The 19655-nt window shown below is 55.3% G+C and overlaps 1 protein-coding gene across 2 annotated transcripts in view; it reads right to left on the reverse strand.

Moving 5' to 3' along the window:
- Positions 1–19288, reverse strand: part of LOC114018735 (phospholipase A2 inhibitor NAI) — a 30903-nt gene extending 11615 nt beyond the window's left edge. Inside the window, exons 1-5 of one of the 2 annotated variants that reach the window (XM_043535212.1) lie at positions 19162–19288; positions 18525–18641; positions 16854–17006; positions 16347–16487; positions 15360–15385 (exon numbers count right to left, since the gene is read on the reverse strand). In XM_043535212.1, the coding sequence (XP_043391147.1) occupies positions 15360–15385; positions 16347–16487; positions 16854–17006; positions 18525–18641; positions 19162–19210 (486 nt within the window). In that variant the 5' untranslated portion in view covers positions 19211–19288. The remainder of the gene's footprint in view (positions 1–15359; positions 15386–16346; positions 16488–16853; positions 17007–18524; positions 18642–19161) is intronic. The other variant, XM_043535213.1, reaches the window with a different exon arrangement.
- Positions 19289–19655: the final 367 nt, after the last annotated feature.

Genomic DNA, 19655 nt, shown 5'->3' on the forward strand with positions numbered 1-19655 from the left:
CCCTCCTACTACACACACCCCTCCAGCATCCCCCAGATACCCCCTCCTAGGACACACACCCCTCCAGCATCCCCCAGATACCCCCTCCTAGGACACACACCCCTCCAGCATCCCCCAGATACCCCCTCCTAGTACACACGCCCCTCCAGCACCCCCCAGATACCCCCTCCTAGGACACCCCCCCCTCCAGCATCCCCCAGATACCCCCTCCTAGGACACACACCCCTCCAGCATTCCCCAGATACCCCCTCCTAGGACACACACCCCACCAGCATCCCCCAGATCCCCCCTCCTACTACACACACCCCTCCAGCATCCCCCAGATACCCCCTCCTACTACACACACCCCTCCAGCATCCCCCAGATACCCCCTCCTAGGACACACACCCCTCCAGCATCCCCCAGATACCCCCTCCTACTACACACACCCCTCCAGCATCCCCCAGATACCCCCTCCTAGGACACACACCCCTCTAGCATCCCCCAGATACCCCCTCCTAGGACACACACCCCTCCAGCATCCCCCAGATACCCCCTCCTAGGACACACACCCCTCCAGCATCCCCCAGATACCCCCTCCTAGGACACACACCCCTCCAGCATCCCCCAGATCCCCCCTCCTACTACACACACCCCTCCAGCATCCCCCAGATACCCTCTCCTAGGACACACACCCCTCCAGCATCCCCCAGATACCCCCGCCTAGGACACACACCCCTCCAGCATCCCCCAGATACCCCCTCCTAGGACACACACACCCCTCCAGCATCCCCAGATACCCCCTCCTAGTACACACACCCCTCCAGCATTCCCCAGATACCCCCTCCTACTATACACACCCCCCTCCAGCATTCCCCAGATACCCCCTCCTAGGACACACACCCCTCCAGCATCCCCCAGGTACCCCCTCCTACTACACACACCCCTCCAGCATCCCCCAGTTACCCCCTCCTAGGACACACACCCCTCCAGCATCCCCCAGATACCCCCTCCTACGACACACACCCCTCCAGCACCCCCCAGATACCCCCTCCTAGGACACACACCCCTCCAGCATCCCCCAGATACCCCCTCCTACTACACACACCCAACCAGCATCCCCCAGATACCCCCTCCTAGGACACACACCCCTCCAGCATCCCCCAGATACCCCCTTCTAGTACACACACCCCTCCAGCATCCCCCAGATACCCCCTCCTAGGACACACACCCCGCAGCATCCCCCAGATACCCCCTCCTAGGACACACACCCCTCCAGCATCCCCCAGATACCCCCTCCTAGGACACACACCCCTCCAGCATCCCCCAGATACCCCCTCCCAGTACACACACCCCTCCAGCATCCCCCAGGTACCCCCTCCTACTACACACACCCCTCCAGCATCCCCCAGATCCCCCCTCCTACTACACACACCCCTCCAGCATCCCCCAGATACCCCCTCCTAGGACACACACCCCTCCAGCATCCCCCAGATACCCCCTCCTACTACACACACCCCTCCAGCATCCCCCAGATACCCCCTCCTAGGACACACACCCCTCTAGCATCCCCCAGATACCCCCTCCTAGGACACACACCCCTCCAGCATCCCCCAGATACCCCCTCCTAGGACACACACCCCTCCAGCATCCCCCAGATACCCCCTCCTAGGACACACACCCCTCCAGCATTCCCCAGATCCCCCCTCCTACTACACACACCCCTCCAGCATCCCCCAGATACCCTCTCCTAGGACACACACCCCTCCAGCATTCCCCAGATACCCCCTCCTACTATACACACCCCCCTCCAGCATTCCCCAGATACCCCCTCCTAGGACACACACCCCTCCAGCATCCCCCAGGTACCCCCTCCTACTACACACACCCCTCCAGCATCCCCCAGATACCCCCTCCTAGGACACACACCCCTCCAGCATCCCCCAGATACCCCCTCCTACGACACACACCCCTCCAGCACCCCCCAGATACCCCCTCCTAGGACACACACCCCTCCAGCATCCCCCAGATACCCCCTCCTAGGACACACACCCCTCCAGCCTCCCCCAGATACCCCCTCCTAGGACACACACCCCTCCAGCATTCCCCAGATACCCCCTCCTAGGACACACACCCCACCAGCATCCCCCAGATACCCCCTCCTAGGACACACACCCCTCCAGCATCCCCCAGATACCCCCTCCTAGGACACACACCCCTCCAGCACCCCCCAGATACCCCCCCTAGGACACACACCCCTCCAGCATCCCCCAGGTACCCCCTCCTAGGACACACCCCCCTCCAGCATCCCCCAGATACCCCCTCCTAGGACACACACCCCTCCAGCATCCCCAGATACCCCCTCCTAGTACACACACCCCTCCAGCATCCCCCAGATACCCCCTCCTAGGACACACCCCCCTCCAGCATCCCCCAGATACCCCCTCCTAGGACACACACCCCTCCAGCATCCCCCAGATACCCCCTCCCAGTACACACACCCCTCCAGCATCCCCCAGGTACCCCCTCCTACTACACACACCCCCCTCCAGCATCCCCAGATACCCCCTCCTAGGACACACACCCCTCCAGCATCCCCCAGATACCCCCTCCTAGGACACACACCCCTCCAGCACCCCCAGATACCCCCTCCTACTACACACACCCCTCCAGCATCCCCCAGATACCCCCCTCCTAGGACACACACCCCTCCAGCATCCCCCAGATACCCCCTTCTAGTACACACACCCCTCCAGCATTCCCCAGATACCCCCTCCTAGGACACACACCCCTCCAGCATCCCCCAGATACCCCCTCCTAGGACACACACCCCTCCAGCACCCCCAGATACCCCCTCCTACTACACACACCCCTCCAGCATCCCCCAGATACCCCCTCCTAGGACACACACCCCTCCAGCATCCCCCAGATTCCCCCTCCTAGGACACACACCCCTCCAGCATCCCCCAGACAACCCCTCCTAGTACACACACCCCTCCAGCATCCCCCAGATACCCCCTCCTACTACACACACCCCTCCAGCACCCCCAGATACCCCCTCCTAGGACACACACCCCTCCAGCATTCCCCAGATACCCCCTCCTAGGACACACACCACACCAGCATCCCCCAGATACCCCCTCCTAGGACACACACCCCTCCAGCATCCCCCAGATACCCCCTCCTAGGACACACACCCCTCCAGCATCCCCCAGATACCCCCTCCTAGGACACACCCCCTCCAGCATCCCCCAGATACCCCCTCCTAGGACACACACCCCTCCAGCATTCCCCAGATACCCCCTCCTAGGACACACACCCCTCCAGCATCCCCCAGATACCCCCTCCTAGGACACACACCCCTCCAGCATTCCCCAGATCCCCCCTCCTAGGACACACACCCCTCCAGCATTCCCCAGATACCCCCTCCTAGGACACACACCCCACCAGCATCCCCCAGATACCCCCTCCTAGGACACACACCCCTCCAGCATCCCCCAGATACCCCCTCCTACTACACACCCCCCTCCAGCATCCCCCAGATCCCCCCTCCTACTACACACACCCCTCCAGCATCCCCCAGATACCCCCCTCCTACTACACACCCCCCTCCAGCATCCCCAGATACCCCCTCCTACTACACACACACCCCTCCAGCATCCCCAGATACCCCCTCCTAGGACACACACCCCTCCAGCATCCCCCAGATCCCCCCTCCTACTACACACACCCCTCCAGCATTCCCCAGATACCCCCTCCTACTACACACCCCCCTCCAGCATCCCCAGATACCCCCTCCTACTACACACACACCCCTCCAGCATCCCCAGATACCCCCTCCTAGGACACACACCCCTCCAGCATCCCCCAGATACCCCCTCCTACTACACACACCCCTCCAGCATCCCCCAGATACCCCCTCCTAGGACACACACCCCTCCAGCATCCCCCAGATACCCCCTCCTACTACACACACCCCTCCAGCATCCCCAGATACCCCCTCCTAGTACACACACCCCTCCAGCATCCCCCAGGTACCCCCCTCCTACTACACACACCCCCCTCCAGCATCCCCAGATACCCCCTCCTAGGACACACACCCCTCCAGCATCCCCCAGATACCCCCTCCTAGGACACACACCCCTCCAGCACCCCCAGATACCCCCTCCTACTACACACACCCCTCCAGCATCCCCCAGATACCCCCTCCTACTACACACACCCCTCCAGCATCCCCCAGATACCCCCTCCTAGGACACACACCCCACCAGCATCCCCCAGATCCCCCCTCCTAGGACACACACCCCTCCAGCATCCCCCAGATACCCCCTCCTACTACACACACCCCTCCAGCATCCCCCAGATACCCCCTTCTAGTACACACACCCCTCCAGCATCCCCCAGATACCCCCTCCTAGGACACACCCCCTCCAGCATCCCCCAGATACCCCCTCCTAGTACACACACCCCTCCAGCATCCCCCAGATACCCCCTCCTAGTACACACACCCCTCCAGCATCCCCCAGATACCCCCCTTCTAGTACACACACCCCTCCAGCATCCCCCAGATACCCCCTCCTAGGACACACACCCCTCCAGCATCCCCCAGATACCCCCTCCTAGGACACACACCCCTCCAGCATCCCCCAGATACCCCCTCCTAGGACACACACCCCTCCAGCATCCCCCAGATACCCCCTCCTAGGACACACACCCCTCCAGCATCCCCCAGATACCCCCTCCTAGGACACACACCCCTCCAGCACCCCCAACTTACCCCTAAAAGAGGGGAGGGGCCCATGCCAGCGCAGGGGCGGCTCGTGACCCTCGTCGCCCGTCCGTGCTGGCACCTCGGCCTGCATGTGCCAAAGCCCCACCCAGCGCTGGCATGGGGAAGCCTCTCCGCCCCGCAGCTAAGCTCTGGAGTGGGGACAGGGCGTGATTTCCAGCCTGTTCCTGCCTTGAACCTGCAGACTCCACAGCAGCCCCCAGGGCAGGGGGTTAGCGCCCTCTTCACCTGCCCCCTAGGGTGTGGGGGCTACTCCATACCCTAGGCACCCTTCCCTTCTGAGCCTGCTCTCTGGCTGGGTTTGCCAAAGCCCCTGCGGTCAGTTCCCTGGGCCCCGGTGCACAATGCACCCTTCGGGCGTAACCCCTTCCTGCCCCCGCAGTAGCCGGAGGACAGGAGGCGGCTGGGTTATGTGGGTGGCCTGCAGCAGCCCAGAGGTGTTAGCTGCCTTTTGACACTGGGTGGGCAGGAAGGGGCAAGCTGCTTCCAGCCACACGGGAGCCCTGGGGGGTGGGTAGAAGAGATGAGCTTTGCAAAGACACAGGCCAGTTCATCCCTTCCCTTCCGCCCACTTCTCTGGGGAGAGGGGCATGTGACCCTGCGTCCATCCCCCCCGCGTGTTGCCTCGGGGAGACCCGGTGCCAGATCCCAGGGGAGGCAGGTCTGTCCCAGGGGCCCAGTCGGGCATGGAGGGCAGAGAGCGCTGGGCAGGGCGGGTTGGGTCGGTCAGTCACCCGCCCTACCTGAGAGAGGTGTACGGGAGTGTGTGTGTCACCTCTCCCCGTGACAACCCTACAGCCTTACAGATAAGAAGGTAAATAAAAAGAATCCAGCGACCTATCAGGGGCTCAGCCAGCTTGATCTTAATTTGGATGTCCGTACTGCATCGTTCTGATTGATTGCCGCTGGAATTCGAGTCATTCCCTGTATTCAGCACAGGGAACTATGTCACCCTAAGGAGAGAGAACACGATGGGTCTAGATTTGTCCTTTCCTTGTCCCCTCACCTTCCCCTGAATGTACTTGAGGATCTGGTCCGTTTTGCCCAATGGAGCTGCAGCCCGTTGACCCCAGCTGGGGATGCTGTAGAAATGCCTTTCGTAGCATCTTGAGCTCCTGGGAGTGAAATTCAGAGCTGCGGCCTTTCAGACAAACTCGTGGGGAAAATCCCCTTTCGGGAATATCCTTGGCCCCTGGCCAGCTCTGAAACGCGCCCAGTCAGGACACGGTTCTAGGGATTTAAAGAATAAATATTTCCTCCCATTTCCACAATCGTTTCACTCCTTGCCACGGGGACTTTGTGACTTCCAGCCCCCTCCGCCTCGGACGCTGTCACTCGGACGCTCCCAGCTCAGCCCCCATTATTCTGTGGCTGCTTTTCGGTTACATTCAGTAACAGTTTCACCCGGCAGGCGGCTCTGAGTCCATTGGAGAAGTTAGGAAATCAGTCCCTGTAGGAACAGACCCCACTCACCCATCGCCAGGAGAGCAGCGAGGATGCAGACGGCAATGGGAAAGCAGTAATGAGGTCTGTGACGGGGTCTGTGATGCAGCCAAATCTCCAGCCGGGGGATTGATCACAGATGGGCTGAAATGAGATCAGAAGAGAGATTGTATATGCCTCATCCGGCCGGCATAGTGGAACCACCGAGCCATTTGCCACAGTTCTGTGGAAACCACCCGCACCTCTGACCCCTTCGTGGCCGTTGTGTTCACAGCATCCACCCAGAGCAGTCAGAGACAAACCCCAAATACTCCAGCTGAAAGGTTGCAGCGTAAGGTGACTCTGTTTCTGGGGATCCAAAACAATCACCAACAAGAACACAAACAAGAAAGAGACAAAGCAGGCTGCTCCCTGTGGCAGTGAGAGACAACTCAGCAGCCTTGTTCTAGGCTGGTTCTTTCCAGACTGCATCTGGTCCCATGCTTCCCTGCAGAGCCCCCAAGACAGCCAGCGGGACCAGGAAACCCCACTTCCCTTCCTCCCCATTAAAGTGATAGCTTGCCTTTGCAAGCAGTCCTCAATACAAAACATCCATTAACATTCACAGAGTGGAGGAGTGGGGCTGGGAGCCAGGACTCCTGGGTGCTAGCCCCAGCTCTGGGAGAAGAGTGGGGTCTAGTGGTGAGGGCGGGGGCTGGGAGCCAGGCCGCCTGGGTTCTATTCCTTTCTTCGGGAGAGAAGGGGAACAGGATCTAGTGGGTTAAACCAGGGTGGCTGGGAGCCAGGACACCCAGGGCTTATCCCTGGCTCCAGAAGGGGAGTGGGGTCTTGTGGTTAGAGCACAAACAGACCAGAGGGGTGTCATTTACCAAATGCATCCGATGAAGTGAGCTGTAGCTCACGAAAGCTTATGCTCAAATAAATTGGTTAGTCTCGAAGGTGCCACAAGTCCTCCTGTTCTTTCTGCGAACACAGACTAACACGGCTGCTCCTCTGAAACCTGAATTAGGTCAGGGGTTCTCAAACTTCATTGCGCCGCAACCTCCTTCTGACAACGAAAATTACTGCACGACCCCTGGATGGGGGACCAAAGCCTGAGCCCCCTGCCAAGCCCCGCCACCCTGGGCAGGTGGCCGGGGGAGGGGGGGAACCGAAGCTCAAGGACCCTAACAAATCCAGGGAGGGTGATCACTTTACATAAGCTATTACCAGCAGGAGAGTGGGGTGGGGGGAGATAAAACCTTTTGTAGTGATAATCACCCATTTTTTCATGGTTTGTGTGTATGCGAAAGCTTATGCTCAAATAAATTGGTTAGTTTCTAAGGTGCCACAAGTCCTCCTGTTCTTTCTGCAAATACAGACTAACACGGCTGCTCCTCTGAAACCTGTTATAGTGTAAGGTTGGCTGACGCCAAGTTAAAGATAATAGGAGATCGTTACAAGGCCAGGCAGGATGTGCTGGTTGTTTAAGTTGCTAGGAATGCTTGTTAGGGGTTGCAGGAAATAAACATTGTTGTGACTCATATAAGGAAGGCAGAGTATTTGTGCAAAGTTTTAATTGGCTGATGTGTAGTGCAGTAGCATTAAGGAATATAAAAGTGTGTGTAATGACCTGCTCTGGGTGCAGGATTTGAGATTCTGTTCTCCCTGGATTCTGTCCTCCTTGTTTGCAGCTGCAAATAAACTTTTCTGCTTCTCCACCCCGTTGTGATTATTGGGTGACGCACACCAGGCAACGAACCCCTGCTGTTGTTTTGCCTCTCGGCACTGGCTGCCGGCAACAGATGCATCAGCCAGAATCTTGTGTCTGAAGCTGATTTCAAGGCAGCAACAGACCTTTAGGGTCACCACTTTGTTACAGGGTTAAAATTAGCATTTTGAGATGGGTAAAAGCATGCAAGAATTGTTTTCTCCTGCATTGCAATCTGATGTTCTTGTTCAAATGTTCTGTGTAAATTAATCCTGTTTTGTGTGCAAATGAGGGATGTGTGTGTTAGAAGATAAGTGTGAAGGCCATCACCGGACCAGATTTCTAGGGAGGAACCGAGGACAGATGTGAGGGCTCCAGGAGATGGCAACACGCCCCTATTGAGATGTCAGAGGAAGGCAAAGAGATGACTCTAAAGATGAGACAGGCATCTATCAATGGGGACAAGATAGCTGTGATCAACACCAGCATGGGGTAACTCCCTGAGAGACTGATAAAAAGAACAAGATAAAGGATAAGGAGGACCATTTAGAGAAAACAATCTCAAATGGCAATTAATTACAGCATGACAATGCAAAACTCATTGGTCCCAATGAGTAAAAATTGCTATATAAACGAGGTGCTTTGTCATTGGATTTTGGGTTCGTCCTGCCAAGACTTCCCCAGAGCATTGTGTCGCGACCGACAGAAACCGGCTCCTTCCTACCGTGGCAAATCTAGCTGGCCACTAGACTGATCCGGACCCTGGACTGGTAACTGTAAAATCAACTGGTGGGCCCGTGTGCGTGTGGGTGTGATTGAATGTATGCTAACTGTTGTAACTTCAATAAACGCAGCGTGTTGCCTTTTCCCCTGAAAAAGATCCCCTGTGCTTCTCATAAGCATAACAGTCTTGGTGGAGAATTGCGAAAGGGGGAGGATGTGCACTGTGATTGATGAAAATATTGCTAAAGGGAGAAGGTATCCCATATGTATAAAGTGATGGTTCATTCGGTGTGCACACCCCAGCTCATAGAGATACCGGGCAATAGTGGGAGGATTAGAGTCCTCACTGCCCCTACCTGTCTGTCGGGGAAAACTGTACAGATATCTATATTTAAGCTGTTTGTACAAACTGTCTAGGTATATACACCCCACCAGTCGTAGAGATACCAGGCCATAAGGGGGAGGATTCGAGTCCTTGCTGCTCCTACCCTTCTGTCGGGGAAAAATTGCATAGGTGAATATACCCTCGGTCGTAGCAGGGTCGGGCCCAAAGGGAAGGGGGCTTAGCATTCCCCCCTCCTGCTCCGTCAGTCAGGGTTTTTACTGAGTATACACTTTTTGTGTTGTGTAAGTCCCAGCCCAAGGGCATGGAAAAGTTATAAAAGTAAAAGAACTTTATTAAGAAAATATGTTCCGGCGAAAAGAGTCCCCGAAGGACAACGCTTAAGAGGAGCAAAAGAAATTGCTATTCATACAGGAAATGACTCCTTTTAAGAAAATTTTGCAAACATTTGGGCACAGCCCGTGGACTGAACAAGCATTGCCCGATGTCCATACTATCTAGATTGGCAAAATATTTGTTGGTCTACAGGCCATCGATCCCGATAAAAAGGGACTCGGATGCAATTTAGCTCTTGGGGGAAGCATGCAACGAGGCATTCCTCCGCTTGGCGAGCTGCCGAGAGGAGAATGCCGCACTGTGTGAGAAACTTGGCGTATCTGAACGAGAAACTGATAAATGGAAAATACTGGCCACCAGGGTCCAAAGCCAGTTAGACATTCTCAAAGATACCCTAAGAGGAGTTAAAATAAAAGAGGGGATTAGCTGAACAAATAGAGGAAAAAGAGAAAAGAGAATCAGGTTTTACAGAGAATGGTAAAGAAACTAACGTTAGGCTTTCCGGGTTTCATAGAATCATAGAATATCAGGGTTGGAAGGGACCTCAGGAGGTCATCTAGTCCAACCCCCTGCTCAAAGCAGGACCAATCCCCAACTAAATCATCCCAGCCAGGGCTTTGTCAAGCCTGACCTTAAAAACCTCAAAGGAAGGAGATTCCACCACCTCCCTAGGTAATGCATTCCAGTGCTTCACCACCCTCCTAGTAAAAAAGTTTTTCCTAATATCCCACCTAGACCTCCCCCACTGCAACTTGAGACCATTAGTCCTTGTTCTTGTCTGGGATTGGAACCTATCCAGCAAAACCCTATCGCAGGCATACCGCGAACCACAGTCACAGCACCCACACAGGGTGGGGGAAATACAACTCTCACCACCGTCCCTGTATCAGCTGCTGATCTAAAAGCCATCGCTGAGAATTTGGGACCCCTAAAGAGACCCAGTTTCTGCCGATGGTGCTCTCATGCGTTTTTTCTCCCAGTAAGGGAAGAGCTGAACGCCACTGAAGCCCCCGCTGGATGAGCGTCTGCGGGGCGTCAGAGCGTCGGGGGCCCTAGATAGGATTAGAGTCGACGAGAAGAGCAGTTTAGTAACTTCAATGGGACGTTTTGGGGAGCAAATAGGCAGGAGCAATTTTATAGCACAAGCCGTAGCTACAACCCAAGAGCCCAATGAAGACCCCAAGAATTATTTAACCCGATGGGGTTTGATGCAGGTAATGGCCGGCTTAACACTGGGGGGCAGTGCCACCACGCTGGATACAGCGGCAGTCAGCGTACAATCCTTAAGAGACTAAGCTGCTTCCCTAACCCCCTACTATTAGGAAAAACTTTTTCACTAGGAGGGTGGTGAAACACTGGAATGCGTTACCCAGGGAGGTGGTGGAATCTCCTTCCTTAGAAGTTTTTAAGGTCAGGCTTGACAAAGCCCTGGCTGGGATGATTTAGTTGGGGATTGGTCCTGCTTTGAGCAGGGGGTTGGACTAGATACCTCCTGAGGTCCCTTCCAACCCTGATATTCTATGATTCTATGATTCTACTACTCTGGGGGAGCTTGGAATTTGGCAAGAGGGTCCCTCACCTACCCTAGGGGAACTAAGAAGTTCGGTCCAACAAATAACCACCCGTTCTGGACCACAGCCCACTAGAAAAAGGGAAAGAGCTGCCTATGTAGCTGCATTAGAGCCAGCCGTTACGTACATCAAGGAGAGAGGCACAAAGGGAATCACGGGCTCCCGAGGAGGATATACTAGAGGCCGTTCCCGTGGACGGGGAAACCGGGGGGGACAGGGAGATCGGTTACACCCAGACCTCCAGCAATATCAGACACCCTCCTCGCAGCACTCAAAGGAGGGAGGTGGGCTCACGGAAAATGAGGTTCGCCGGCTAGCCTGGTGAACACTAATGCAGCACGGGGCAAACCGAGAACAGTGGAACGGGGCCCCTGCACTAGACCTAGTCAGGGAAGCCATGAGGTTGCAAACCCCACCTAAAGCGGTGGCCAGCATAACTCCTAGTGCGCCACCCCCCTCTTCCTCACTGCAATGCCTCCCAGACCCACTCCCTTTTGGGGGGCAAGAATAGAGGGGCCCGCTGAATGGGGAACCCCCACCACCAGCAGGGGCACAGAGGTGGAGGTTCATAGGCAGCGTGTGTGTCCGTTCAGCAGGGTGGATATACCCCTACACTAGCTTTAATAGCTACAGGGGCTGCTGTATCCTTAATCAAAACAGCCTCAAAGGCAGGAAAAGGATTAAAACAAGTAGCTTTAAAATCCTTTAAAGGGAAACTTAGTCTCGGGTGGGAATGGACTCAAGTCCTTTTTTCAGTACAAAGGTTTAAGACATTGGGGATTAGATCCAGATTCCCAACATGGTTGATGAAATTATCTGGGATCCGACTGGTTGTTTAAAAACCACGTGGTGATGGATATGCTTAGAGGTACCCTGTGGAAGTTAGAAATTCCCCCTCCCCACTCGGTAAAAAGCAGGCAGGATGTTATGTTATCAAAAGAGGAAGAGAGACCGGCATCCGCAATTACAACCCAACAAGCTGAAAAGTGGCGCTTGAAATTCCCCTCAATAGGGACTCAAAAGAAAACAGATTGCTGTAAAATTAATGCTTGCGTTAAGATTGTTGGGGAATTTGTGCCTCTCCAAAAACAATACTCGTACCTGAGAGAGGCAAAGGCCCCATTAGTGCAAACCATCCAGGACTTAGAACAACAAGGGGTCATTCAAAAAACAAATTCACCCTTGAACTCCCCTGTGTGGCCAGTGCTGAAGGCAGGTGGCCAATCCCGGTGTCTAACAATTGATTATAGAAGAATCAATAAGGGCACCATTCCTATGGTTCCTATTGTGGCCGATATGACACAGGTCATACAAAAAGTGCAGGCCAGATCTAAATATTTCTATTGTTTATTTGGACAACTGTTTCTTTGCCATACCCCTACATCCGGACTCCCGAGATCAGTTTGCCTTTACAATAAAGGAGCAAGGATTCATGATGTGACAGAGAGACTGCCGAGACTCATCAAGCCCTCGGATCGCTACCCCTTCCTGCTTCTCCACGTGGGCACCAATGATACTGCCAGGAATGACCTTGAGTGGATCACTGCAGACTACGTGGCTCTGGGAAGGAGGATAAAGGGATAGGATACAGAGGGACCTAGACAAATTGGAGGATTGGGCCAAAAGAAACCTGATGCGGTTCAATAAGGATAAGTGCAGGGTCCTGCACTTCGGACGGAAGAACCCAATGCACAGCTACAGACTAGGGACCGAATGGCTAGGCAGCAGTTCTGCGGAAAAGGACCTAGGGGTTACAGTGGACGAGAAGCTGGATATGAGTCAGCAGTGTGCCCCTGTGGCCAAGAAGGCCAATGGCATTTTGGGATGTATAAGTAGGGGCATAGCGAGCAGATCGAGGGACGTGATTGTTCCCCTCTATTCGACATTGGTGAGGCCTCATCTGGAGTACTGTGTCCAGTTTTGGGCCCCACACTACAAGAAGGACGTGGATAAATTGGAGAGAGTCCAGCGAAGGGCAACAAAAATGATTAGGGGACTGAAACACATGACTTATGAGGAGAGGCTGAGGGAACTGGGATTGTTTAGTCTGCAGAAGAGAAGAATGAGGGGGGATTTGATAGCTGCTTTCAACTACCTGAGAGGTGGTTCCAGAGAGGATGGTTCTAGACTATTCTCAGTGGTAGAAGAGGACAGGACAAGGAGTAATGGTCTCAGGTTGCAGTGGGGGAGGTTTAGGTTGGATATTAGGAAAAACTTTTTCACTAGGAGGGTGGTGAAACACTGGAATGCGTTACCTAGGGAGGTGGTAGAATCTCCTTCCTTGGAAGTTTTTAAGGTCAGGCTTGACAAAGCCCTGGCTGGGATGATTTAGTTGGGGATTGGTCCTGCTTTGAGCAGGGGGTTGGACTAGATACCTCCTGAGGTCCCTTCGAGCCCTGATCTTCTATGATTCTATGAAACCCGGAAAGCCTCTTATGGCCTGGACAAACTTCACTTTGCCCTGTGTTGAGTTCTTCAGCCAACTGAGCACGAACATTCAAATTCAAGAACAAATACACTCATCAGAGAAAAACAGCTATTAATTCAGTTAGCTTCTCTAGGGCTGCCAGCATCAGGAATACAGGTGAGTACAATTCCTTATGTGCGTCCAGGGATGGGAGTTTCCAAGCTATGGACGATTTCTGTCTCCTAGGCATTTTGGGGGAGCTGTGAAAATTAAGAGGGACTTTTTTTTTATTTACTGTCCATATAAACTGTATAAAATCATTTTGTTTGTAAAGTTTTTTAATGCACCACTAGGTGGCGAATGTCATTTGTGTTAATGATCATTTAAAATATTTACTCCTGGGGGAATTCTGCACCAAAACATTAAAAGTTCTGCACGCAATATTGTAAAATTCTTCAACATTCTGCATATGTTATCTGTCAAAATAGCAGAATATAATCCCACCCGTTTCAATTATTTTGGTAATTTATTTCAAAATACCTGTCAGCAAGTATGTCTGTAACAGTACAGACAAGGAAAATGATTCAGGAAATGGTTTTTGATAGATTCCTTACGAGGCAGGTTAATACAGAACTTTGAGTGATCATTCTTGTAAACTATAACACAGCAATGTGTTTCCGCACCCCTCAAAAGCAGGGCAAAGGCTTGGGGGAGTCGGGGCAACAGAGAAGCTGAGGGAGAGGGAAGTCATTGCTGGGAAGGAGCCTGGGAGGGAACCTGGAGGGTTGTTGGGTGCATGTGGAAGAAGTGTGAAACAGGTTTTTTTGAGGGGGAGTTGTTAGGGAATTGGGGAGCCTGCCCATGCAGACCCTGACTGACCCGTAACCGCTCCCATTTAGTCAGGCATATCTTCCAATGTCCATAAGTGTCCTTAAGCCCCCCTCCACCATCCCTATGTGTCCCTGCACCCCAATTCAGCCACCCCCTCCCTGGCAACTGATGGCCAGGGCCCATCCTCTGCACAAGGCAGCCAGAAGAGCTGTCCCTGACTTTACTAAAACTAACTGTGACAAAATGGGGAGTGTGGGGGTCCAGCACCCACCGCAGCTCCAGCTTCAGGGTTTCCTCCCCGCCACCGTGGTGGCTGGGAGCTGCGGGGGCCCCCTTCACACCCAAAGCGACTGGGAACAGTGGGAGCCCCCTGCCACCTGCCACGGCTCGGAGCTCTGGGGCTGGTGGCCAGGAGCTGCGGGGGGCCCTGCCGCTTGCGGTAACTGAGAGCTCTGGGGCCCCCACTGGCTGACAGCTCCAGCCCTGCTGCCCCGGGGCTGAAGCAAAAAATGTCACGGAGGTCTCTGGAAGTCACGGATTCCATTACCTCGGTGAGATAATCGTAGCCTAATAAACCCTTCTGTGTCACACGCTGGCTGAGGGTCACTGCTGACGGTGAAGTTGGGGGCAGGGCCCTTTGGGGGGTGGGTAGCGTTTTCACAGGTGTACGATTCGGGGGGCTCACAGCGTGAACAGGGGGTTGAGTGCTCCGAGGTCAGAGGCTGTCCCGGGTGTGAGTCTGGCCCGAGGGGAGTCACTGCAGGAGGCTCCTGTCTGAACTTCATTCCGGGCAGTTCCAGAGCCCCAAGCCTGGTGCCCGGGACACTGGGCTGCCTAATTTCCCCACTGGGGTCTTTCTGAGCCTGATCTTAGGGCACAGAATGGCTTCCTTATGAGGTGAGCTTAAAAAGATTGGGGCCTTTCAGCTTGGCAACAAGACCGCTCGGGGGGGATGAGACAAAGAGTAAGAAAATCATGCCATGAGGTGGGGAAAGTGACTAGAGAACTGCTATTTCCCCTGCCCCACCGCACCAGAACCTGGGGTCACCCCATGAAATGGACAGGCAGCAGGTTTCACACAAACAAGGGGCCGTGCTTTTCCCCTGCAATGTACAATGAACCTGTGAAACTCGTTGCCAGGGGATGTGGCGATGGGCAAAAGTATAGCAGGGTTCAGAAAAGAACTAGATCCATTCCTAGAGGATAGGGCCACAATGGCAATTAGCCAAGCTGCCCTTCATGGTGGTCATGATGGTCTGTATTTGACTTCCACCTGCGTGTTTGGGAGAAACAGGTGATTGTCAGGGAAACAGCTCCACTCCCCCAGCTGGACTAGGACACAATGGCCTCCTCCTCCTCTGGGCCCCACCAAACTCCCCTCCCCAGACCCCCACAGCCTTCATTTCCCCGTCTGTCTGCTCGCGCCAGCCTGTCTGGCCCGGGATGGCTTCCCCCTTCTCCGCTCAGACACAGTCGCGCTGTGTGTCTTTAAACCAGTCACTTGCCGCCTGATCCAGAGCCCACTGACAACAACTAGATTGGATGAGGCCTGTATTAGCCACACGGCTCATCTACAAAGAAGCAGCTCAGTGCTGGTGGCAGTGGTGGGATCTCCAAGAAGGGGGCTTTGTAGTGAATTAAGGCACCATGATGGGACTCCGCAAAACTAGGTTCAGATCCCAGCTCTGCCACAGGCTTCCTGTGTGACATGGGGCAAGTCACGGCACTGCTCTGTGCCTCAGTTTCCCCATCTTTAAAATGGGGAGAAAGAGCCTTTGTTTGCCTGCTTAGATTGCAGGCTCTTTGAGGGCAGGGACTGTGTCTCACTGGGCATCCTTCAGCATCTGGCAGCAGAGGGGACCCCGATCTCAGTCAAAGGTCTTGAGCAGCACCTGGCTCAAGAGGGGACCCAAATCTTGGTCAGGGGTCTGTCCAGGGCCTAAAAAACAGGGGTTCCCAGGACTAAGCCAGGCCCTACCACAAAGAGTTTACAGATTAAACTTTATACAGGCAATGGAGAGAAAGAGAACCAGAGGCCCAGGGAGGGGGAGACACTGGCCCAAGGTCACACCGGAGGCCAGCGCTGGGAACAGAACCCAGGAGTCCTGATCTGCAGCCGATACCATTCCCTAGCGGCCTCCACCCAGCGTCTCGCTTCTGCCCTACGAGGGGGGCGGGGGAGGGGAAGAAACAGCAAAGGAAAAACAACGCCGGAATAAATGAACTGAAGTTACCAATCGTTACGGTCCCAGCGGCGTCAAGACACTGGGTCTCGGATCCAGCACACTCCGTGGTCTGCTCGTTGCATTGAGCAGCATTCCACACGTAGCAGCCCCGGCAGCGCCGGCCATTGGGTTTGGGGTCGGCCGGGGGCGCTGGGAAGAAGCGGAGCAAACGCAGTCAGCTCGGGGGACGAGCCCCAGGACGGGGCGGGGCTCAGCCCCGGGGGCCCCCTGCAGGGGGCGCTGTAGCTCCGGGGATGCCGGGGGCAGCAGGGGCAGGGGAGGGGTTTGCAGCAGGGAGCCCTGGACCCCGCCCCGGGTGGGGCCAGCTGGGTTCACACCTGGTGGGAGCCGAGAGCCCCGCCCACTAAACTCCACCCAGCCAGGGGCTCAGTGTTAGTCCATGGGGCGCCCCCTGCGGGGCGGGAGACCAGGCCCGGGACGTTATCGTGGGGCAGGTTCCAGGCAGCCGGAGGTGCAGAGGGATGGGGCAGGAGAGGCGGAGATGGGGAGAGGTACCTGTCACGGTGGTTGTTCTGCAAGCGTCTCCCACGCAGCAGGCGATGCTCGTCCTTGCTGTCATTCCCTTCCCAAAATTCATAGAGAGGGGGCCGGCATTACATTCGCTGGATGGGATACAGCCCTTGAGAAAGCTCTGTGTCCTCTCTCCCTCTGCACAAGAGGAGAAGTCTGAGATTCCCCTTCCACTCCCACCCCACCTTCACAACGACGCCCTGTACCATTAGTCTTCCTCTACCCATGGGGAAACTGAGGCACCGAGAGGGGAAGTGACTCACCCGAGGTCCTACAGGGCTAGAGAAAGCCATTTCAGCACCTAAACCCAGCACTTGGATCCTCCAGCTCCCCACTCAGCGGCCACCTAAACCTGGGGGCCCCAAATCTCTTACCGAGAAAGTCTTTTCACTGCCGAAGTTCCCACACGGGGGTACGTGCCGGGCCGCCAAGGTCCCGATACTAGGCATCCAGCCACCGCTTAGCCGTGGCGGGATTCACAGTCTAGGCATTCCCCTTCCAATATCACCTGCGGGGCCTGATCCAGGGGATGCCCTCGGAGCACGCCCACCGGATCCGGCCCTGCGCAAAGCCCAGCCGGGGAGGAGATGCTGGGTTGCTCCCGCCAGATACCCAGGAGCCCAGTGGGTCAGACGCTCCCTGTGGACGTGGGGGAATCAAGTTCCAGGGAATGTTTAACTATTTCATACAAGGTGGGGTGGCTTCAACAGGGGAGACAGAGAGACCCACCCGGATCCAGGGGGCCAGGCGCGACCGTAGGAGGGGAGGGATCTGGGCTGAAGTCTCCAACCCGATTTGGGCCAAGTGGGGATTTGAACTTGGCTCCCCCAGGGCCCAGCTGAGCACCCAGCCACTGGGGTCTCCTGGCAGCCCCTCCTCCACCACTGTCTTCTGCAAAGAAAGGCTGACCCGGTTCAGACGCCCGACTCCCGGCGAGGGGTTCCCGGCTGTGGATCCCAACCAGAGCCGGGCGCCTCCGTGAAGCCAAGACGTAGAGCCAAATTCCGGGTGGGGGCCGGGCTTAGGCCACACCCCTCGCCTCGGCATTTCCTACTGGCTGCTTAGGTGGCTCCCACTCAGCGTGCTGGCTTTTGCAGATCCCATCCTCAGTGAGCCCCTGACCCCCTGGCTGGCTAGTCACCTGGATGGATTCAGTGGACACATGGGGCCACCAGAGGCCAGCAGATGCTTCAATGGCAGTCACCGCGACTTTGGGGGTCCCAGAGCCCCTTCCCCAAGCTCCCGGCACTGACACCTGCCCTGAGACGCTTTCTTATGGCAACCTTGCTCTGTCCAGTTCATACAGCTCATCACATCTGCATCATCCTTCCGAGCACCTCTTCTTCTCTACACGGTAAGGGCGCCTTCCTTTACCGACGCGGCACGTCAAACCTGTCGCCAGGACAGCGTTTGAACTGGAAAAACTGCAGCCACTGTGAAGTTGCTGGGCCTTGCATCTGAGACCCACTGAGATGCCTTTGGTGCACGAGCCCACAGGGGGCCGCACAGAGCCCAGGAGTCCTGGCTCCCAGTCATTGCCTGTTCGAACCCAGCCACCCCACTCCTGTCCCGGGGGAAGGTGTAGAGTAGAACCCAGGAGTCCTGGCTCCCCAGCCTGTTCCCTGACCCATGTTGATAAGGATCCATTTCACCTACCCACTGTGACTTCAGTGAGAAAGATGCCGCAAGAGTCTTGCCCAGCGGCGCAGGTCTCTAGGTTCCCCGTGCAGCTCTTTCCTAGGTCAACACAAGTCTCACACTGCAGACAGGCCCCTGGAGAAGGAGAAAGAACATGACGGGTCTAGATTTGTCCCTTCCTTGCCCCCTCACTTTCCCCTGAATTTAACTGACCCCAGCTGCGGATCTGGCCCCATTGACGCCAACTGGGGATCATGATGTAGAAATGCCTTTTATATTCTCTTGAGCTCAAGTGTGTGAAATTCAGATCTGTTTCCTTTCAGACAAACTCGTGGTGCAAATCCCCTTTCAGGAATGCCCCTGGTTTCTGGCCAGCTCTGAAATGTGCCCAGTCACGATTGGGTTCTAGTGATTTAAAGTGTAAATATTTCCTCCCATTTCCAGAATTGTTTCACTCTCTGTCACAGGGACTTTGTGACTTCCAGCCCCCTCTGCCTCGGACGCTGTGACTCGGACGCTTCCAGCCCAGCCCTCGTTATTCTCCAACTGCTTTTTGGTTACATTCAGGAACAGTTTTACCTGACAGGCAGCTCTGAGCTGTTGGCACGTTGGAGAAGTTAGGAAATCAGCCCCTGTAGGAACAGACCCCACTCACCCGTGGCCAGGAGAGCAGCGAGGATGCAGACGACAAGAGAAGTCTCCATGCTGAGGAGGAAGCAGGAGATCGGCGCTAATGCAACTGTAAGCAGAGTCAGGATGAGCTCTACCCTGACTTCTGGTGGTGAGTCATGGTGGGTTGTGGAAAAGAACTTCAGGAGCTGATCTCATTTGCATACGCACACCCACCCTGCCTAGATGGTCACTTTGGCTGCTGTAGGAGCCCCAGTTTCTCTGGGGCCAGGAGTAAACTGTTATTATCCTGATTATGTGACCCAAGGACAGCAGAACTGTACTGGGCCTTTTGTTATGATGGAGGGACTCACCATCAACTAAGCAGCACTCGCTAGGCAAGGGACATGGGTTCCAAAACCCAGTGAATGGAGAGAGGCTGGGTTATCTGGTGAGGGGTTTATGTGCTAATTGTACTTCCTTCTCTGTACTGTGGAATATCAGAGCTAATTTTGATTCCCTTAGGAGTCTAGTTACAGG

This window comes from Chelonia mydas, chromosome 24 (genome assembly GCF_015237465.2).
Source record: "Chelonia mydas isolate rCheMyd1 chromosome 24, rCheMyd1.pri.v2, whole genome shotgun sequence".
In the NCBI taxonomy this organism is placed as follows: Eukaryota; Metazoa; Chordata; order Testudines; family Cheloniidae; genus Chelonia; species Chelonia mydas.